This window comes from Mesocricetus auratus, unplaced genomic scaffold (assembly GCF_017639785.1).
Source record: "Mesocricetus auratus isolate SY011 unplaced genomic scaffold, BCM_Maur_2.0 Super-Scaffold_100676, whole genome shotgun sequence".
Taxonomy (NCBI): Eukaryota; Metazoa; Chordata; class Mammalia; order Rodentia; family Cricetidae; genus Mesocricetus; species Mesocricetus auratus.
This window is the reverse complement of record NW_024429266.1, coordinates 54,308,646-54,331,142: the sequence shown is the minus strand read 5'-3', so window position 1 is coordinate 54,331,142 and position 22,497 is coordinate 54,308,646. Positions and strand designations below refer to the sequence as shown.

General features: G+C 49.5%; 1 protein-coding gene across 2 annotated transcripts; it reads right to left on the bottom strand.

The window, feature by feature from the left end:
- Window positions 1–12,486: 12,486 nt before the first annotated feature.
- Elf3 (E74 like ETS transcription factor 3) lies at window positions 12,487–17,262 on the bottom strand. Of its 2 annotated transcripts, XM_005073395.4 has the most exons (9): window positions 17,115–17,262; window positions 16,456–16,626; window positions 15,832–16,053; window positions 15,613–15,708; window positions 15,334–15,453; window positions 15,105–15,194; window positions 14,855–14,971; window positions 13,813–14,008; window positions 12,487–13,254 (listed from the first exon to the last, which is right to left on the bottom strand). In XM_005073395.4, the coding sequence occupies exons 2-9, from the start codon at window positions 16,616–16,618 to the stop codon at window positions 13,140–13,142; spliced, it is 1,119 nt and encodes a 372-aa protein (XP_005073452.1). In that variant the 5' UTR covers window positions 16,619–16,626; window positions 17,115–17,262; the 3' UTR covers window positions 12,487–13,139. The 2 variants fall into 2 exon arrangements, with proteins under 2 accessions (XP_005073452.1, XP_012971356.1); XM_013115902.3 differs by having other exon boundaries at window positions 15,613–16,053.
- Window positions 17,263–22,497: the final 5,235 nt, after the last annotated feature.

Below are 22,497 nucleotides of genomic sequence, written 5' to 3'. Positions count from 1 at the left end.
GCTGGGATCACAGGCAGGAATCAGCGTACCCAAGTAGACACTTTGAGCGTATCAGCAATCCCAGGGTCTGTTTACTCATTTACTTGTGTGGATTTGTGAGAGGAGAGTCTTTGCCTTGGCTTCCTTTGTATTGCCAATTCCTGGTACAAAAGGATTCTTCAATGAACCAATGTTTGGATTATTTTAGTTTTCAGGGTTTTTCTTTGTTTAGTTTTTGAGACAGGGTTTCTCTGTGTAGCTCTGGCTGACCTGGAACTCGCTCTGTAGACCAGACTGGCTTCTAACTCAGAGATCCACTTGCTTTGCTCCCAAGTGTTGGGATTAAAGTCATGTACCACCACTGACGGGCTTTCTCTCTCTTTTTTCTAATGATTTACTTACTTTAATTTTATGCATTGGTGCTTTGCCTACATGTATGTCTGTTTGAGGGTATAGGATCCCTTGGAACTGTTCCAGACTGTAGTGAGTGGCCATGTGGGTATGAGGAATTGAACCCAGGTCTTCTGGAAGAGCAGACGAGCCTAGTAACCACTGAGCTGTCTCTCCAGTCCCTCATTCTCTCTTTTTACCTTATGGATCTCTGTGAGTTTAATGTCAGCCTATAGAGTCCCAGGCCAGCCAGAATTATGCAGTTTTTCTTTACTTTGTTTCTGGTATTTTTTTTTAAGTTTCTGTTTTAGCCAGGCATGCAGCAGACACCTTTAATTTCGGCACTCAGAAGGCAAAGGCAGACAGATCTCTGATGTTCAAGGTCAGCCTGGTCTACAGACTGGGTTCCAACAGCCAGAGCTACATATACCCTGTCTCACCCCCTCCCCAAAGAACTTTTTTATTTTTAGTTACTAATACGTATCTGTCTGGGAGTAGGTGCACATGAGTATACCTCAGAGGCCAGAGGATGCCCTGGAGCTGGAGTTGCTGGAGGTTGTGAGCTGCCTGGCATGGGTGCTAGGAACATAGCCTAGGTCTCCTGCAGGGACCGTGCATGTTCTCAGCCACCGAGCCATCTTCATGTCTCCCTTTCTTTTGGGTGGGGGGTACTTGTTTTGAGACAGGATCTCAGCATGTAGTAGCAATTGACCTGGAACTCACTGTTGTAGACCAGGCTTACCTCAAATTGGAAAAGATCTGTCAGCCTTCATCTCCCAATTGCCAGGATTAAAGGTAAGTGCCCGTCATGATTTTTTTGTTTGCTTGTTTTTTGTTTTTCAAGACAGGGTTTCTCTGTATTGTTTTGGAGGCTGTCCTGGAACTCGCTCTGTAGACCAGGCTGGCCTCGAACTCACAGAGATCCGCCTGCCTCTCCGTCATGATTTTTTTTTTTTTTTTTTTGGTTTTTCGAGACAGTGGCTTTAGAGGCTGTCCTGGAACTAGCTCTTGTAGACTAGGCTGGCCTCGAACTCACAGAGATCCACCTGCCTCTGCCTCCCAAGTGCTGGGATTAAAGGCTTGCGCCACCAACGCCCGGCTCCGTCATGATATATTTATTTTATTATTTTTAAATGGTTAGCCAGATGGTGGTGGTGCACGCCTTTAATCCCAGCACTCAGGAGGCAGAGGCAGATGGATCTCTGTGAGTCCAAGGCCAGATTGGTCTACAGAATGAGTTGTAGGACAGCCAGGGCTACACTGAAAAACCCTATCTTAAAAAAAAAAAAGAGCAGGGCGGTGATGGCACGCCTTTAATCCCAGCACTTGGGAGGCAGAGGCAGGAGGATCTCTGTGAGTTCGAGGCCAGGCTGGTCTGACAGCCTCCAAAACAATACAGAGAAACCTTGTCTCGTAAAAACAAAAACAAAAAACAAACAAACAAAAAAAAAGTTTTGCAAGACCAGCCTGGTCTACAAAGTGAGTTCCAGAACAGCCTCTAAAGCCACAGAGAAACTCTGTCTTGAAAAACCAAAAAAAAAAAAAAAAAAGTTCTGAAAGCAAAATCACTTTTATCAAAGGGCATATATATGTTGTTTGTTCGGCTGGCTTTGAATTCACAGAGATCCTCCTGCCTCTGCCTCCAGAGTGCTGGGATAAAAGGTGTGTGCCGCCGGGGGCCCAGTGGATGTGTAGATCTTAAATTCTCAAGTGTTCTAAAGAGGCTGACATAGTTAACTTATATATGGGACACAGGAAAGTGCATGTGTGTATGAATGTTAGAGAGACAGACTTGAACTATATATCTGAAGAGAAGAAACTTGAAGCAGGCAATTCTTTTTTTGTTGTTGTTGTTTTTGTTTTGTTTTTTGAGACAGGGTTTCTCTGTGGCTTTGGAGTCTGTCCTGGAACTCGATCTTGTAGACTAGGTGGGTCTCGAACTCTGCCTCCCGAGTGCTGGGATTAAAGGCGAGCGCCCCTACCACCAGTCGAAGCAGGCAATTCTGTTGCCTCAGCCTCCCAAGGGTTGTGTCACCACTTACACTGATTATTCTTATCCCTATTTCCAGGCTAACTGAAAGTGGTTTTTTGTTTTCTTTTTTGAGATAGGGCCTTAGATAACTCAGGCTGGCCTTGAACTCCCAATGTCGTGAAGGGTGATCTTGGGCTGCTGACCTTCCCTCCTTTACCAAACACTGGATTAACAGGCAGGCGCGTGCCACCATACTCAGCTTGCTTTGTATTTTGAAAGGGGATTTTATTATTGAAGTTTGGGCTAGCCTCAGACTTTAATGTGTGATCTTCCTGCCTTAGCCTCTGAAGTTCTGGATTACAAGTATTCACCGGCATACTGAGCCTACTTTTATATTGAGATGGTCTCACTCTGTAGCCTAGGCTGGCCTGAAAGTCACTATCTTACCCAGGGTGGCTATGAACTTTCAGCAACCCTTCTGCTTTATCAGGCGTTGGTGGCACATACCTTTAATCCCAGCACTCGGGAGGTAGAGGCAGGTGGATCTCTGTGGGTTCGAGGCCAGCCTGGTGGAACTCACTACGTGGGCCAGGCTGGTCTTGAGCTCAGAGAGATCCACCTACCTTTGCCCCCCATGTGCCAGGATCAAAGGCATGCACTACCACACATGGCTCTGGATTACAAGACGGCAACCATGATATCCTGCTAATTTTTATTTTCTTATAATGTCATCAGAGCAATAATAGGGGGAAAAAAAGAAACATCTGGAGATATATGTAGAATTCAGTGGGTAGAGTGCATATGCAGGATCCCTGGAGTTGATGCCTGGCATCACATAAAAATTGTACCTTGGTAGTGTACACCTATAATCTAGACTACCATTTGGGAGGCAGAGGCAGGAGGACTGGTTTGAGTTCAAGGCCAGTCAGGGCAACATAGCAACCTTGTCTCAAAATAAGAGTGAACCAAGGCTGCCTTTTACTCAGAATGCGGGAAGCTGAAAAGAGCTTTGTTCATAACAAAGAAGACAAACTATAAAATGATAGCACTTCTTGAACCGGTCAGAGGGGTCAGAGCTGAGGTCGCAGGGCAGCAGGGTAACCTAGAACTCAAGGCAAGACAGGCGCCTGCAAGAAGACACAAGGTAAGCAGGCTCTCCAAGCAGAGCAAGGGGGAAACACACCCTCTGGCAGAAGGAATTTTGCTAGTATCTTTGACAAAGTGCTAAAGGCTTGAGTGAGGGCTTTTATGCCAGAAGACAGTCTCTGGAACTCATGGCCTCTTCCCCACAGGCCTCTCTTGGGGCTCCGGAGGAAGACAGGAGGCTGTAGGGAGCCTCCCTGGGTGAGTCAGTCCTGAGAAGCCAATGCTGAGGAAGGCCTGAAGCCCCAGCTGGACCCTCTCCTGGAGAAGAGGAAGAGCAGGAGGGAGAAGAGGGGCGGGACCGGAGGAAGAGCTGGGTGTCATAGGGAGAGGCGGTGGCCTTAAGCTGCTGGGCAGTTTTCTTTCTGAGGCAACGAGGAACGGAATCTTCTGCCTCCGAGAGGGCGAGCAAAGTCCTGTACTCTCTTGGGATCCTATTTAGCCCCGTGGTCCTGGGAGCAGAGTCTCTTGCCCACTGGAGGACATTTGACAACGGCTGGAGACATTTTGTTTGACGTCTCTGGGGCTGGGGTTGCTACACAGAGGCTTCTGACAGGAGAGGCCTGAGATGCTGCTACTCACGCCGTACGCCCAGCACACCATACGCCCACTTCCCATAGATCAAGACTCCTCTAGTCAGGAATGTCAACACCCCTGGTTGATGAGAAGGCCTGACTTGTAGGTCTTCAACATTGGGAGAGGCAGGAAACTGAGCCCATGACATGGACAGTCGACACTTCGGCTAGTCTAGGCAAATCACCAAGCTCCAAATTCAGTGAGAAACGCTGTTTCAAAAGATAACTGGGTTGCATTGTGTGGTGGGGCAGGTTTTTAATCATATCACGCTACAGGCAGTGACAAGAGGAACTCTGTGAGTTTGAGGCTAGCCTGTTCTACATAGTGAATTCTAGGACAGCCAATACTAAACAAAGAGACCCTGCCTCATAATAAAAAATTAGTAATAACAAAATAAATAAATAAATAAACAAAATGGAGCTCTATAGAGGAAGACACCCAAAGTTTATATCACACACAGGTACTCCCACATACACGCACCCGGACACACACACTCAACACAAGGACAAGTATATATGCATATAGTACATGTGCACAAAATAAAATACAAAGTGCTAGCTCAGTGGTGGTGGCACATGCCTTTAATCCCAGCACTCAGGTGGCAGGGACAGACAGATCTCTGTGAGTTCAAGGGCAGCCTGGTCTACAGAGTGAGTTTCAGGACAGCCAGAACTGTTACACAGAGAAACTCTGTATATTTTTTTTTCTAAAAAACAACATTTAAAAAACCCCCACAAAGTACTGAGAGATTAAATAATAACCTTGAGAGGTCTCGAAAAACCTATAGATACCTATTTCTTCTCTCCCTCATTCTCTCCCTTCTCTTCCCCTCCTCTCCTCTTCCTCTCCTCCCTCCCCCTCCTTCTCCCTCAGGTTTAACTGTGTAACCCTGGCTGGTCTGGAACTCTATATAGACCTAGCAGGCAGCCTACAACTACACTTCTCTTGCCTCTGCTTCCAAGTGGGATACTGTGTGCCATCATACCTAATTTTTTTTCTCTCTCTCTCTCTCTCTTTTTTTTTTTTTTTTTTTTTTTTTTTGGTCCAAGTCTCTAAGTCCAGGCTGGCTTGAAACTTGCTAGGTATCCAAAGATGACCATAAAGTTCCACCTCCCGAGCGCTAGGATTGCAAGTATATGTCACCATACCCAGGAGCATTTTTTTGTTTTGTTTTGTTTTGTTTTTTCGAGACAGGGTTTCTCTGTAATGTTTTGGAGCCTCTCTAGAGACCAGGCTGGCCTCGAACTCACAGAGATCCACCTGCCTCTGCCTCCCGAGTGCTGGGATTAAAGGTGTGCACCACCACCGCCCGGTTTCAGGAGCATTTTCTTTATCTTTTTGTTTGTTTGTTTTTTGTTTTTTGAGACTGGGTCTCACTGGGTAGCTCCGTATGGGCTTGTTGGCCTTGAATTTATTGCTAGCTCCTGAGTGCTGTAATTGCTGATGTGAGCCACCACACCTACTTCAACATTTCTACTCTTTGCCAATTTGATATGTGAAGAGTAATAAGACTGGGTGTGGTGTATCACACCTGTAATCCTGGAACTTGGAAGGTGGAGGCACAAGTATCAGGTGTTCAGGTCATTCAGGACTACATACTGGGTTCAAGGCCAGCCAGCCTCAGCTTCATGAGATTGTGAGGGGCTCCGGGGAGGCACCCTGTGAGAAGGAAAGAGGGAGAATGGTTTTCTGGAGTCCTTAGCCACAGTCATGTTTCGCTTACAGTTATTAATGGGGAGAGAGTAGATGACGGTCTGTCGTCTCCGCAGTAATGGCTGGTTTCCATCTCCCTCCCCGACCCTGGCCCTGCCTTACTGGGGCTCTTGGAGCCTGGCTTGAGACACATGGACTCTAAATCCCAGCATGCCTTGCATGTTCAGACTTTCCCGTCAGCCCTGCCGAGCGGGTCACAGAGGCCGGCAGGTGTGGAGGTTGGCAGGTGAGACTGAGTCACGCGGACACTGGGCGTGGCTTCCTGGATCAGCTCTATAGTTGATGTGCTGGTTCCAGTAACGGGCAGCTGAGCTGTCCTACTTGCTGCTGCCGCCCCAGCCTAGCTCTGCACGTAGCAGCAGCACCAGCAGCAGGGCTGTAGGATGAGAAGCAGGCAGCATTCCCTAGGAGCGGCCGCCTTGAGGATCTCACGAGAGCTCCCTTCTCATCCTTCCCAACGATTCTTGGGTCTTTGCATAGTTGCCTTGATTGAACCTACCTCACGATTGGCGCTTTTGTTTATCAGTAGAGCGATTCCCAAAACTGCTCATCTTATATCTAACGGTGGAATTGGGGCAACTGAGCATGCGTGAACTGTTAGTGTTACTTAGCACCTGTCAAAGAGGTCAGTTGTGGAGCTGTGAGAAGGTCAGGGAGACACGATTCAAGCCCTGGTTTCCTAACTTCCTAACTCTGCTGCTTTGAAGCCTCTCTGATGTCTCAGTTCCCACTTGTTTCAAGTGCTAGGGAGATGACTTTGAATTCCCTGGGCTCCACCCAAGGCCCTCTATTCTTCGGGGGCTACTTTCTAAAGTGTAAAGATGATGGATGGGGAGCATATACGAAGAGCTACTGTATCAGATGAGAGTCTAAGCCGGGCGGTGGTGGCACACGCCTTTAATCCCAGCACTCGAGAGGCAGAGGCAGGCAGATCTCTGTGAGTTTGAGACTAGCATGGTCTACAGAGCGAGTTCCAGGACAGGCTCCAAAGCCACAGAGAAACCCTGTCTCGAAAAACCAAAAAAAAAAAAAAAAACAGATGAGAGTCTACTAAGTGTCCTCCCTCAGCAAGGAGAGGCAAGACTGTTGGGCACTGGCAGGTGTCTTTGGACACTGTTGCTTATACAGTTCCTCCAGTATGATGAGGACCCATAATATGCTATGCACTACATTGACTCAAGAATGATCATGAGCCGGGTGTGGGCACACACCTTTAATCCCAGCACTCCAGAGGCAGGAGTTGGTGGATTTCTGTGAGTTCAAAGCTAGCCTCGTCTACACAGTGAGTTTCAGGACAGTCAGGGCTGTGAAGAGAGAGCTTGTCTAAAAACAAAGAAACAAAATGATCTTGCAGACGAGAACAATGTAATACTTCCCAGTAAGTATAAAAGGTTCTCTTGGTCCCCATCTCAAACTCTCAGAATAGAAAGAGCTGCCTGCTTTTCCATACCCAGGAACCTCAGCACCATCATTCATGTATTTGAGGACATCCTCTGCAAGCCCATCACTTTGTCAGGTAGAGTGGCATCAAACACAATCCCAGAATGCAGAAGTAAGTGGAAAAGCAGACATGCACCCAGGCTATGGAAGTACTGTGTACGAGTGATGCTGATAACTTAGGGAATAGCATGATTCTGTGTGTGTGTGTGTGTGTGTGTGTGTGTGTGGATATATATAGATCCATCTATCTGTCTGTCCATCTATCTATCTATCTATCTATCTATCTATCTATCTATCTATCCATCTATCTATCTAATCAGGGCATCTCTGCTCTATTGACCCATCTAGGCCTGAACACTCAAGTGATCTTCCTATCCTTTGGTCCTCCAGCCTGACACGGTGTGATTCATTCTACTTGGTCAGAATGTAATCCAGTAGCTGTAGAGGTTCAGCTTGCCGGATCTTCTGAGCTTTTAAAGGGAAGATGTAGATTCATTTTGTTCCCTTTGTTCTGCTACCACCCCCTTCAAAAAAAAAGCTAACAGCTTGCTCTATGTTCTGTGATTGTTGAAAACTTCCTTGTAGCAGAGGCAGGTTGGGTGTATAGCACCTCACAGGCCAGTGGGGCAGGGAGACCCGGCAAGATGGACGCATGTCTGAGGTAAAGCCCTTGCTGCTACCTTTTTGAAGTTTTAAGTTTGGCTATTTTGTTTGTTTGTTTTGAGCTGGGAACTCAACAGCAGTCCACCTGCCTCATCCTCCCATGAGTTGGGATCACAGGTTTGAGACAGTTGGATCAGATTTAAATAGTTTCTAGAGGAGGGCCCACGGTTTCACTCTGCTCTGGGCTCTGCAACTTCTTTAAATTCAAAAATTCCATTTTTGGGCCGGCCAGTGGTGGTACCCACCTTTAATCCTAGCACTTGGGAGGCAGAAGCAGGTGGATTCCTGTGAGTTCGAGGCCAGCCTGGTCTCCAGAGCTAGTTCCAGGACAGCCAGAGCTACACAAAGAAACCCTGTCTTGGAAAAACAAAACAAAACTGAAACTAAAAACAAAAAATTCCATTTTCAATGGAGGGAAAGGATAATCCACTCAGAGGGAGAGCAGAAAATGGTTCAAAGAAGGGGCCACTTGGCCCAGGGAAGGGAGGAGCTGTAAACAAAAGGAGGTGGCAGTCTGGGAGGCTGACCTCACTGCAGGAGCCGAGTCTGCTTGTGAGTTCATGTGGTTGTGTAAGTAAGGGCTGAATATGTGTGTGTGTGGCAGGGGGGAGTCCTCAATGTATCAAACTGTGTGGCCTCTGAGTATGAGGTGCTTGCCATGCATGCAAGCGCACAGGATGAAGGATGGTTTGAGTGTGAGACTGTTGCCAGTGTGGGTGGTGTATGTAATTGTGCGATATGTAGTGTTTGCCGTATGTGTGATTGTGGCGTGTAGGGGCGAGCTGTCTCTGTGGCACCAGTGGTGTGTGCTCCTGTGAGCGAGGCACAGTTTGAGAGTCACTGATGAAGTCCCCTCTGTGCTAGGTGCTGACAATTTCTGCTCCTTTGAGGTGCTGATACTGGGTAAGGGACAGAAGTGAACAAATGGACAGATGGGAAAAACTAAAAAAGTCCCTTACTGAAGTTCCTACCTTGGGAGAGCAGAGAGGCACAATGTGTTGGCTAAAGTCGAAAGGCCCAGCATAGGCCGGGCGGTGGTGGCGCCCGCCTTTAATCCCAGCACTCGGGAGGCAGAGGCAGGCGGATCTCTGTGAGTTCGAGACCAGCCTGGTCTACCGAGCGAGTTCCAGGACATGGTCCAAAAAACAATACAGAGAAACCCTGTCTCAAAAAAACTAAAAAAAAAAAAAAAAAAAAAAAAAAAAAGGCCCAGCATAGCAGTCAATGAATGAACCCTTTTCCAGTGATGAAGGCGCAGTGTAAAAAACAAAAGAAAACAAAATAACAAGAGCTTCCCACTTCTTCACCTCCCTCCGGGAGTAACTGCAAAGCTAGTTTGGGAGGGTGGGGCTGTGGAATTCTGGGGACCATTCAGAGAAGGCATGGCAGCCAGCCCAGCACCCAAGGCTTGGGCCCATTAGGCACACCCAGGCCCTGGAGGGTTGACCTCTCTCTGACCCACCCAGTAACACACATGATCCCACAGAAGTTGATAAGAGGTGACCAGCTCAGGGCAGTATATAAACAGCCCCTCCCAAGACACACCTAGAGGACCCAGGACAGGTGGCAGGGGACAGGATGGTCCCTGGGCTGGTGAGACTTGGGCTAAGTGTTCTGGCTTCCACAGAGAGCTGAGAAATGCCAGCCTAGGGGTCTGCAGGACATCACAAGTCCTGTTGGGTGGAGGGAAGAGAGAAGTATTGAGAAAGATTTAGGTAAGCGATGCTTCCCAGAGGCTGGGCATGGTAGCCTTTAGAGGCTGAAGCAAGAGGATCAAAAAGTTTGAGGCCATCCTGAGCTTCATATTGAACTCTGGGTTGTTAGTCTATTGGTCTACAAAGTGAGATCCTATCTCAAAAAAAAAAAAAAAAAAAAAGAACAAAACCCCCAACGAATCCTACCATGTGGGAGGCTGAGGCAAGATCAATGCTAGTTTAAGGTATGCCTGGGCTACAACATGGAATTAAAGACAGGTTTGGTTCTAGAGTGAAACTCCATCATAAAAGGCTGTCTCTGAGGACTGCCCTAGGCCTAGGCAGGAATGCTGGGTTTCTGGTCCCTACTCCCACCTGATCAGTGACCTTGGGCCAGCTTTTGCTCCCATCAGTGAACTGGAACACCTGGCCTTTTTGGAGGGCTATGGGATGGACCCCTTATTAGTGGGATGAGGGAAGCACCTATCAGCTGAGGAGGGCAGGACAAAGGTCTGCTTGGGCCGCGCGGCTAGTTGCCTCAGCAGTGTCAGAGTCTTGACAGGGTCCTCTTGGCCCACACATACCGAACAAGTGAGACTCCCTCGGAGGTTTCCTCTTTGGAGCTGAGGAGACTTGATGATCTAGGGAAGCATAGCAAGGATGGCCTCTCCTCAACCCCCCCCCCTGCTTTTGATTAGCAGACATTCCTCAACAAGAGGTTGTCTCTTTAAGGAAGAAAGGACTCCAGAGACAGCTCAAAGAGAAACTAGCAGTGTGTGGCACATACAAATGAGGTCATTGTTTGGCCAAGTGGAGCCCAAGCTTCCCCAGTTAGATGGCCACAACAGCAAAAACCTCCACTCTTGACAAGATGTAGACTTGTTCCAAGATGGCTTGAGAAAGAGTCTAGGTTCTCTCACAACTCGGCTAGTCTCTTCAACCAACCTCCTTATTCTTTTCAGGACTCATTGCTTCTCTAGAGCAAGCCCCGTTTCCAGACATAACACAAGATACTCCTCTTTGCAAGATTCCTTCTTTATCTGCACTCCTCAGGAAATAGAATAATCTGGTATTTCCAAGGCAACAGGCGTTAATGAGTTTACTTACACAACGGCTGGCTTGGTTGTGTGTGTGTGTGTGTGTGTGATGGGGGTGGGACAGGACACAGGAGTACTAAGAGTCTCTCTACATACTTTGGCTGGGCTTAGAACATTGGTCACCAGGGTGACTTTAAAACTCACAGCGGCAGAACAGTCATGGTCACACCTTTAATCCCTGCACTTGGGAAGCAGAGTCAGGCGAATCAATCGATGAATCTGAGACCAGCCTGTTTTACAAAGTGGTAGGACAGCCAGGACTGTTAGAGAAACCCTGTCTCGAAAAACCAAAACAAGCTTTAATCCCAGCACTCAGGAGACCGAGACAGGCAAATCGCTCTGAGTTCCAGGCCAGTCTGGTCTACAGTTGGAATTCCAGGATAGGTTCCAAAGCTACACAGAGAAACCCTGCCTCAACAGAGATCATCTTGCTTCTGTTCCTCAAGCTCTGGCCTTACAGGCGAGTGAGCTACCACCCTCACCAACAGCACCTCACTTTGTGCATGTGGGCAAGTATCCTAGCGGAAGAATCACTAACACCGTGGACAGACAGACAAACATGGCCAGGTTTTGAGCACAGTTCAGATCCCAGCACCAGAGACAAGCAGCATGGAGAGACTCAAGAAATTAGGGCCTCAACTTTTTTTTTTTGAGACAGGGCATCTCTGTAGTGCTAGGTATCCTGGAACTCCTTCTGTAGACCAGATTGACCTTGAACTCACAGAGATCCACCTGCCTCTGCCTCCTCAGTGCTGGGATTAAAGGCATGTTCTTTCCTTAACATTTCAAGTTCAAAATATTTTCTTTATTGAGAATATCCAATGAAACATTTTCTGTACCAAAATGTTAAAGACAAAAATTACACACATAACTTAGAAAGATTCAGGTGGTGTGGTGTATGCCTTTCATCCCAGGACTCAGGGATGGAAGGTGTGGGGGCAGCTTGAGGCACAGTCTGGTCTGTGCTACGAAATCCTGTCTCACTGTCTCCAAATATGAACAAAACAACCAAAAACCAAGTTGGAGACCTCCCAAGTCCAAGCTAAAGGGCGGAGCCTAGCAACATCTAGGGAATCTCACTTTCTGCATCTCTTCCAGGATAATCTCTAGAAGAGGATGCAATGAGACTAAGTGGGAGAGGGGGCGTTTAGCCCAGTGCCTGACTAAAGACTTAGCTGTCAACAGTGATCAGCTCCCATCTTTCTCATCAAGCATTCATCTCCATTTTGTTTTACTTTTTCACTTTACAAGATCGTATCTGTGATTGCATGTCAGTCACAAAAGCTCGGATTCAGATTACAGGTCTTTAGCATGAAGCCAAATTGGCTAGAATGCAAAGGCGTCTGTTCACAAGGCTAGACTTGCAATTCTAGACTTCTGGGAGGACATCAGATCCAAACTCTTGTTGTACAAGAGGAAGCAGCCCTGAAGAAGACAGATTTGACCAAGGTCACTGAACATGTGGTTGGTGGCAACAGGATAGTTCTCGTCCAGTTTCTTTTTTCTTTTTGTTTTTTTTTTTTCGAGACAGGGTTTCTCTGTGTAATAGCCCTAGCTGTCCTGAAACAAGCTCCAGCTGACTTTGAACTCCCAGAGATCTGCCTGCCTCGTGCCTAGTCCAGTTTCTAAAGCCTTGTCCCACCTTCGTGAAGCCTGGAGTGCTTTCACAGCCTCAGCCATTTTCTTTGCTCTCTTTTCAGCCTCTGGCTACACAAGTCCACACACCCAGGCCTCACATACATATTTCTGCATGTTTATCTCTCCTCCATGCCTTATCCAGTCTATAGCCCCAGATTTCAATACACAACTCAGACCAAGGTTAGAAAAAGCTTAGAAGGCGCTTTATTGGAGGCCTAAGCCTCCAGGAACCCCATCTTGAGGGGTCTGGCATCACCCCACTTCTTGCTGGTCCAGTTAGGAGCCCCAGAACTCAGAGTGGGAGAAGAGCAGGGAGGGGGATGCTTTAGAAAAAATAGCTCTCTATGTACAACTGGAATATTTATAGCACATAAATTAGGGATGCTCTAACCCCCGCCTGTGGGAGCCTGAGTACCGGGCCGAGAGAAGGAAGTCAGTCCAGGACGAAGTGCTGGAGAAGACAACCCTGCCTCTTCTGTCCCTACACCCTCCTCCTCCTCCCATGTCTCCCCAGCCTCCTCAGCTGAGCCCAGGCATCTGCAGGTGGGTCTCTTTGGCAGTCAGTGCTGGGGCTGGAAGGAGCTGGATTCACAGCTGTAGAGTCAGCGAACAAGTCGCTTCAAACCCTGGGGCTTGTAATTCCAAAAGGAGGGCAAGGAGAGGCCACACAGGCTGCACTTCATGATACGACACAGCCGACGGACGGGTTCCTCCTCTCTACAGCAACACAGGGAACACATCCACATGAAGGGGGCCTTCCAGCCTGCCTGTCCTTCCAAGAAGGCTTCAGTTCAAGTTTGTGTCTGAGCCAGGTCCTGGGTGCAGTCCAGACCCTTAATTCCGACTCTCTATGATCTCTTCCTCTTTCCAGCCACTGGAGTTCTTGCCGAACTTGTAGACGAGCCGACGGCCGTCCACCCGTTCCAGTATCTCCCGTTTGTAGTAGTACCTGGGCAGGAAAAGCATGGTCAGAGGTGCAGGCAGGAGCCATGCTATGTACTGAGGGTCCCCCTGGCCTTGCTGGCTGCCCTGAGCCTTCCCTGGTCCCACCTGCTGACGCCACATTGACCTATAATTATGGCCCAGCACCTGTTTCTGCATTAACTTCTCTGTGCCTTCTGGCTATGTCCTGGGGCTTTTCACGAAGGCACATGAACATAGGGACAGAGGGGCTTGATGCCAAACTCGTCCTCTACCTGGCACCCAGGGCAAAGGAGCTGAGCTGTGAATACACTGCTCTGTCCCTGAGTGTCTTTCTGAGGACAAATCTACAGAAATCAGAAATGTTAGCCGGAGTTGTGTGCTCAGACGTCTGACAAATGCTTTCCTCGCGCTTCAACGGGCCAACGAACCAACTAGGCCAACCCTGGCCTTGTTCCCTCCCTGTGAGCCTCACACTTGTCACAAGTAACCTAGCAGAAGACAGTAGAGTCCAGTTAGAGGTCTCCGACAGATCAGGGGATGCTGGCGTGCATCCCTATAGGACAGGTGCTAGCCACCAGCTCACCTCATGGCCCGGCTCAGCTTCTCATAGGTCATGTTGCTGTTCTTTTTCTTTTGGCCCCATAGCTGGGCCACGGCCTCTGAGCGAAGGAACTTGAACACACCCTCATGCCGATTCTCCCACTTCATGAGGCCTTCGTTGAGTTCAGGGTGGATGAGGATGTCTCGAATGAACTCCCACAGATGAGTTCCTCTGGGGGCTACAAGGGGAGATCTCCTCAGTTGTCAGTATGGGGTGCCTCACTGCTGCAGGCCATCTGGCCTCGCCTATCCCAACAATGCTAAGAGCTCAAGCCATGATGGCCGTTTTAGAAGCACTGGACAATGTCCTCTTAGGGATTGCCGCAGTGGCTGCTTCTTTCTTTGCCCCATAATGCAGTGCGCATGGAGGGACTGCACGGAGCACACAGTTCTCTGCGGCTCAAACATCTCGCTAAGGTGGAAAGACACCGAGGGGCTCATGAATGGATCACTGGGGATCCACGTTGGTGAGAACTTGGCACACATGGGGACAGAGAGTTGGCTATAGACCAGAGGACCAAGGAACAGCTTCCTGGAAAAAAAAAAAAGATCCCCTGGGGACAAGAACGAAAGCAGGCCAGGAGTGCATACGTGCAGGCCTGTATGTATGAAGGAGGCAGCAAGCAAGACCTTTGGGGTGACCTCCAGGTGGCTCAGAGCAGCTGGGACACACAGAGCCCGAGGCCCCTTCAGCAGGCTGTGCCTGGAGTCGTGGCCTTCCAGCCCACTGGACTGAGTCCACCTGAGCACCTACCAGCTGCCTCCTCACCATCAGAAAGCTCCATCAGGCAAGACAGGGGCCAAGCACAAAAAGTTAGAGAGGGGGTTGTGTGGGAAGCCTGGAGTGTCTCTGTGAACCTCCCCTTGGAGGCCTCAGTTTCCCCGCTTCTCTAAGTCCAAGCAGGCCTCTGTAATGAGGTGATTGCTAATGCCATGGAGCCTCCCAACTGTTCACAAAGGTAAGAAGTGACCAATGGCCTGAAGAGGCCCGTCAGCCCGTCCGTCCGTCAGCCCCTGGAACTCACCGTGCTTGCTCTTCTTGCCCTCCAGGCAGTCCCAGTACTCTTTGCTCAGCTTTCGGGGACGCCCACGTTTCCTCTTCCCGTGCTTGGGTTCCCCCTTCTTATAGTCAGGAAAGCCATCTGTAGGAAGGGGTTGGAAGGCCAAAAGCGGGTGAGGGCGGGTGTCACTGGGGAGCCTTTCTATAGAAACCACAGCAGAGCAGAGAGTGGCTGGACACTGGACCAGGACCCCCAAGATCAGCCCCCAACTCACCTGTAGGGAAGACCTTGCTATCAGTGAGATCCAGGTCCAAGTCACTTCCACCGGAGTCAGAGGAGTGGGAGCTCTGGGGAGTAGTGGTCCCTAGGAATGGAGAACTCCGCTTGAGTGCTGGGGTCAGCCTACCCAGCTACTGCCTGCAGATTCAGGCGCTCATTCTGGGAACCAGATGCACTCTGGGGCCTTTGGAGAAGGGAGGCTGAGGCAAGGACAGGACTCTCACCTGCAGTAGAGACGTCAGAGCTACCAGGGGACGGTGCTCCAGGGCCATAGGTACTGCTGTAGTAGGGGCTGGCCTGGCGGCCATCATCCAACAGCTCCTGGGCAAAAGGGCTTCCCTGATCTGGGAAAGGAAGATGGAGCTTACTTAGAGAGGCCCAGGGGGACCAGCAAGGACAGGTGAGACCACCCATGGGCCTGAGAACTGGCTGCAGAGTATTTTCTTCTAGTTGGGAGGGTTGCAGATGATATCTTGGGAAAGGAAAATAAAATGGGCTCTCACCAAAGGGGCCTGAGTCTCCCAGGCCCTCCTGGAAGGCCATGCCATCCTTCTCCAGCAGTTCGATGATCCAGCTGAGTTCGTCAGAAGAGCTGGAGGCTGGTGGAGGCAGGGAGGGGTCACTCTCCATCTCTCGCAGGACAGAGGAGCTCCAAGTCCTTCCCAAGGCCGGTCCTCCCTGTTCACTCTGGAGGCCCCGTGGCTCCCCTGGCCTAGACTTACTGAGGTCTCGAAGCTGGGCATAGAGTTGGTCCCCCAGAGACCCAAAGACCAGTCTTAGCTCCTCAAGGGCACAGTTGCAGAGGGTGGCGCCGTCCATATCACATCTCGAGAAGTCAATGGAACTGGCGTCGTATTTGTTTTTCTCCACTTGGTAACTGATCCAGTCCAAAACCTGGGTCTTGGACCAGAACTGGGGCTGCTCGCCTGACCAGCTTGCCTTCTCTGAAAGGTGGGGAACAGCCAGAGTCAACACGGGCCACAGTTCTGATGTCCTTTGGTGATCTTGTCTGAGGTCCTACCCTCCCATGGGACTGTGTGTATGTGGGGTGTAATCCTCACAATCACGATACCCCTGGCTTCACAGCTTTCCTTGGTCTGTCACAGTCCCTAGACTCCCCACCACCTCAGCCACTACAGGCTTCTCAGGGGCTCCCAGCACAGTCTAGCATGGATAAGGTCTTGCTTGGATTCTCTCTCCAGCGCTGCTCAAATAAATAAATGAATAAATTCTCCCCAGCCCCTAGCTTTGGGGTTCTTTTGGAGACCTCTCTCCCTACCCATTTATCCAAGAGCCTCTCAGACAAGGGTCCTGTCTCTCAAGACACCCCACTACACAGCACTCACCTGGACCTTCCAGCGACATCTGGGGGTTGTTCATAGTCAAGACCAAGTCATCGCTGCCAAAGGTAGTCGCTGGAGGAGCGGGAGCCAGGGTGGGGTCTTCCGAACTGTACATGGCGTTGAAGTAGTTACTAAAAACGTTGCTGATCTCACAGGTGGCAGCCATGAGGCCCCCTGGGAAGAAGAGACAAGTTGGTGAGGGTGCAGGTCAAGGCGCACTTCCATTACTCTGTGCGGGCCAAGCCTGGGCAGCTACAGCCAAGAGGCAGGAAGGAGTTCGGCGTCGCTGTAGACATTTTCCCTTCAAAAAGCCCCCGAAGAACCAGCTACTTGGGAAGCTGGGTTTGGATGATCTCTTGAGCCTAGAAGCACCAGGCCAAGGCAGCGCCAAACTGGGAAATTCCGCTCCAAAAAAAATAATCTCAATCAGGGTGGAACCACGAGACCAACTCTGCTGGGGCTCCCTCCACAAATCACCTGGGCCCTTGAACCAAAGAAACCACCCTGTACCTCCAAGACACTGATCTGGTCTCTGACCAGTCCCGGAACACCCCCACAGCCCTAACACTCCGGCTAGGAAGCTCCAAGCTAGAGTAATTAAGTTCAGAATTGTAAATCCACTGGACGTTTCCCGGGGCCAGAGTTAGGGAATGTGACCCTACCGAGAGTCAGGGTTCGATGTGGCAGGCGGGTAAGGAGGCTTCTGAGGCCACAGGAAGGGAAGAAATCTGGGCGGCTGAAGGCTCCGCCAGGTAGCAGTGCTGAGTGTGGCCAGAGCGCTCCCCCACCCGTACTAAATAGAGCAGTGCGCCAGCTCCTCCCCGCCAGGTCTACAGTGTGCGTCCCCAGTTGTAACCTGAGCTGGTGGCTCATTGGATGCAGGGGATTTCCTTCAGACCGGGCTCCCGGTCCCAGGTGATTTGCATATTCCGTGCCACTTGGCCCAGATCCTAGCAGGCGGTGCTGGGAAATCAGGCCTGGCTAGTTTAATGATTGTCAGAGTCTGTCATTCCGCACCCTCTGGGGTTGGGCCCTGGGTACTGGACTGGGCAGGTGGCGGGAACATGGCTGGGGGTGGGCACCTGTGCTTTAGGCCGTCCTCTGGCCCGGGGACATTCTCCCTGGGGGCCAGGTCAGGGCTGGACTAGGGAGGGGAAAGCAAGGTGAGGAATCTGAACCGGTGACTGGGTCAGAATGGCTGCATCTAACTGTCCAGAGGTCTGGGGACAAAAGGGTCCAGTAAAAGTTACAGAGACTAAGGCATTTTCTCCACAACATCCAGAATCTGGGGTGCCGAAAGCGTCTAGGCATTACACTGGGCCACATTCACGGTCCAGGGGTGGTTTGAGCCTGCCAGTCAAGCCAGCCACAGAGCGTTTGGTGGCACTTTGCCTATCTGGAGCCCACCCAAGCACGATGGTTGCTACAGCGGGAAAGATTGGGCACTGCTTCAAAGGTCTAACATGGTGCCTGTGGCGTTCTCCCTGCCTAGGGTCGGCTGGAGGTGCTGGAGTTCACATGGGTAAGGTTCAGCCGCCTTCGTCTAGTGATTACTCCTTTCTCTATCCAGTCAATTAGTATCTGCCTGCTGCCCTCTAGTGGTCAAAAGCCAATACTTACGTCATTACACACAGAAAGGGACTGTGCCTTCTAATACACTGTTTACCAGGCACTTAAAAAACAAAAAAACCGGGCGGTGGAGCAAGCCTTTAATTCCACACTCAGGAGGCAGAGGCAGACCGCTTTCTGTGAATTTGATGCCAGCCTGGTCTACAAAGTAAGTTCCAGGACAGCCAGGGCTATACAGAGAAACCTTGTCTTGAAAACAAACAAACAAACAACAACAACAAAAAACCCAAAAAACTGAGGTGCTAGAAGTTGAACCCAGAGCTTCCTAGGCAAGCACTCTACAAATCTACAAATGGGCTATATTCCCAGAACAGTTTGTTTTTTGAGACAGTGTTTCATTATGTATGGGAGACTGACCTCAAACTCCAGAGATAGACCCTGGGGCTGGAATTAAAGGTGTAAGCAGCCCTAAGCAGCACCAGAACACTTTAAAGACAACACACTTCATACAAAAACATTCAACAAGCAATGTGGGGCTGAAGGATGACTCAGTGGGTAAGGGTGTCTACTGTGGAGCCCGATGACCTGTGTCCCATACATGATAAAGGATATTAAGACAAGGTCTCTCTACATAGTCCTGGCTGTCCTGGAACTAGTTTCCAACTAACAGAGATCCACCTGCCTCTGTCTCCTCCGTGCTGAAATTAAAGGCATGTGCCACTATGCCTGGCTATAAATACAATTTTTTTTTTTTTTGGTTTTTCAAGACAGGGTTTTTCTGTATTGTTTTGGAGGCTGTCCTGGTACTCGATTTGTAGACCAGGCTGGCCTCAAACTCACAGAGATCCACCTGCCTCTGCCTCCCGAGTGCTGGGATTAAAGGTGTGCACCACCAACGCCCAACTCTATAAATACAATTTTTAAAATATTTAAAATCAGCCAGAAAACAAACAAACAAACCAGATGGTAGTGCCTCTCAGCACTCAGGAGGCAGAAACAGGTAGATCTCTGTGAGTTGGAAGCTAGCCTGGTCTACAGATCGAGTTCCAGGACAGGCCACAGAGAAAAACCTTGTCCGGAAAAACAAACAAACAAAACAAAACAAAAAAATATTTAAAAGCAGTGTTGGACATGTGTGATGGTGCATGCCTTAAATCCAGCACTCCCATGGTAGATGAGTCTTGTTGAGTTCAAGGCCAAGTCTGGTCTACATAGTGAGACCTTTTCTTAAAAAAAGGGGGGGCTGGAGGGATGGCTCAGTGGTTAAGAGCACTGGATGCTCTTCCAGAGGACCCAGGCTCAATTCCTAGCACCCACATGGTAGCTCACAAGTCTCTATAACTCCAGCTCCAGTGGATCTGATACCTTCACAACAATGCACATAAATAAAGTTAACTAAATTGTTTTTTAAAAAAGTGACATGTAGTTGTCTTCATAAGTGGTTTGTCCAGGCCACCAAATCAGGGAAATAATGAGGTGTTGCTGGGGCCTTTTCCCTACATGTAGTGCCTCTACACCCCACTCAGAGTCCTGTGTAATCCATGGCTCTTGGTGGACTCAGCCCAAACACAAGAGACCAGCTTTGAAGATCCCTCCCACCATCCCTGAGTAAAGGGGGGGGGATGGGGGGGAGTGGTCCAAGGAGGAGGGTGGAGACTCATACTTCAGCATCTGCACTCAGGTAGTCAAAGACAGGGACTTCTGCACATCAGCCAGAGGCTGTGTCTAGAATTCTAGCTACCCAGGATGCTGAGGCAGGCACACTGAGCTTGAGGGTAGCCTGGGCAATTTAGACTAAATACTGCCTGAAAAACAAAGAGCTGGCAAGATGGCTTAAGAGAGAAAAACCCTTGCAGTCCTAATCTGATAAATTAAGTTCCATCTCTAAAAGCCACCCAAAGACAGGAAAGAAAAGATTCCACAAAGTTCTTCTGGCCTCCACATGCACAGGTGGCATGAATGTGCCCCAATAACAGGAAATAATGCTTTAATTTTTAAAGGGGTAGGGCTGGAGATGTGGCACAGTTAGTAGATGCTTGCCTAGCATTCACAAAGCCCTGGGTTTAATCTCCAGCACTGCATAAAGATATATGTGGTGGGGGCTGGAGAGATGGCTCAGGGATTAAGAACACTAGCTGGTCTTCCGGAGGTTCTGAGTTCAATTCCCAATAACCACATGGTGGCTCACAACCATCTTCAATGATATCTGGTGCCCTCTTCTGGCCTGCAGGGATACATGAAGACAGAACATTGTATATCTAATAAATACATCTTTTAAGAAAAGATATACGTGGTGGCCTCTGAAATTTCTAGGCTCAGGGTCAGTCTCAGCTACATAAGGAATTTGAGTTATCTTAGGCTACAGTAGACTCTTGTCTCAAAAGCAAAACCAGAAACTAGCAAAGAATGAGGGCGTGACACCCTCTAATCCTTTACATTTCTTCCAGTTCCAGTTGTTTTTTGTTGCCCAAGGAGTCAACCTTGGACATTATGAATTCAGCAAATTCTCCACATTAAACTATCAGTTTTTTCTGCTTCTAAGATACAGGATCTGGCCAGGCAGTGGTGGCACACACCTTTGATCCCAGTGCTTGGGAAGCAGAGGCAGGAGGATTCTGAGTTTGAGGCCAGCCTGGTCTAGAGTGAGTTCCAGGATAGCTAGTGGTGCTACACAGAGAGACCCTGTCTGGAAACACACACACACAGACAGACACACACAGACACACAGTATTAGATTTGTGTTTTCTCTCCACTCCATTTACATTTACGGGACACACACAATGCCCAGGGGTTGGTCCTCAAACAAAAGGTGATTCCTTTGCTTCTAGGTATCCCATTGTCGGATGACCATAACCCCCCACCCCCCACCCCCATCCCCACAGGACCCACTCTCCATCTTCAAAACTACAGGCTCCTTTCCACTAGGTCAAGGCTGCTGGAGAGCCAGGGGCTCTGAGTAGGATTTTCACTGGCCCTCAGGGGACCTCCCCAAAGCAGCCTGAGGCAGACACACCCTATACCTAGTCACTCAGCCTGGAATGTGGGAGAACCAGCTCTTAGCCCCTGGGCTGCTCATATGCTCCTTCTCCCAAGAACACCTGGTTGGGTTTCCAAAGCAAAGTGAGGAGGAAGATAGAGAGAATGAAGCCATCAGTTAGCACCCTTGCCTTCATGGAGCCTCTCCCAGAGAAACAGCCACGGCAATCTTTTTGTGTGTGTGTGTGTGTGTGTGTGTGTGTATGTGTGTGTGTGTGTGTGTGTGTGTGTGTGTTTGGTTTTTCCAGACAGGGTTTCTCAGTGTTGTTTGGAGGCTGTCCTAGAACTTGCTCTGTAGACCAGGCTAGCCTGGAACTCACAGAGATCCACCTGCCTCTGCCTCCCGAGTGCTGGGATTAAAGGCATGTGCCACCAACACCCGGCTCAGCCATAGCAATCTTATCGCTAGCCCATCCCTCTGAGTATTATTTTTCTTTCCCAGTCAAATGGAGAAGAAAGTGAGAAAGAATTGGATTTGAAGTTAGTACTTTGGAAGGTTGGTTCCAAGACCCTGTTGAGAGCAGCTATGAGGCAGGGGAAGCAAGGGACCTTTGTCCTGGCCTGCCTACATGCTGGACATGGCAGGAGAGCCTGATGCCTTTCCCAAAGATCCTCAGTAGCATAGCTTCATCTTCAGGATGGGAGGGTAACTAGAACACTGTCCTCCAGTCCTGTGAGAGCACAAGCAGACCCAAGATGGTGAGTGAGACAGGCCACACAACTCCTGATGCCCAAGCTATGAAATAGGAATGGAAGCTGGGCAGTGGTAGGGCGAGGGGTTGGTCTCAGCACTCGGGAGGCAGAGGCAGGCAGATCTCCGAGCACAAGCCCAGCCTGGTCTACAAGGAGTTTCAGGTCAGCCAGGGCTACACAGAGAAACCATGTCTGGAAACACACACCAACAGACAAAATCAATCAAACAAACAAAAAAGATATTGGCAGAACTCAGGACTGATAGGATAGGTGTGAAGGCTGAGGGTCAGGGGAGGCAATGGGACAGTCCTAAAATCAGTAGGAGTTAGCCAGGCGTTGGTGGCGCACGCCTTTAATCCCAGCACTCGGGAGACAAGAGGCAGGGGGATCTCTGTGAGTTCGAGGCTAGCCTGATCTACAGAGTGAGTTCCAGGACAGCCTCCAAAACAATACAGAGAACCCCTGCCTCGAAAAACAAAACAAACAAACAAATCACTTGGAGTTTACAAGTAACCACCAGTACTCCCTCACTCAATTTTCTGGGCCCTCAAATCCCTGTCCTGTAGCTCACAGTTGCCTCTGTTGGTGAGGCTGGAGGCCCGTCCTGTTTACCACTGGCTTTGTCAAAGAGCCTCAGCTTTTTCTCCACTTTTGCAGAGGGAAGGCAAAGCCAAAGGTGGAGCCACAGACGGAGACTGGTTCAAAGGTCCCCATGTTAGGAAAGACAAACCTATTTTAGCATTTGTT

Bases quoted from the DNA above. Each gene is read 5' to 3' on its own strand.
- Elf3 (XM_013115902.3), bottom strand. From the start codon at position 16,618: ATGGCTGCCACCTGTGAGATCAGCAACGTTTTTAGTAACTACTTCAAC. The intron at 16,054-16,455 runs GTGAGTGCTGTG...CCCACCTTTCAG, and splicing joins GATGTCGCTGGAAGGTCCAG to AGAAGGCAAGCTGGTCAGGC. The intron at 14,972-15,104 runs GTGAGTTGGGGG...CCCTTCCTACAG, and splicing joins TAGCAAGGTCTTCCCTACAG to ATGGCTTTCCTGACTATAAG.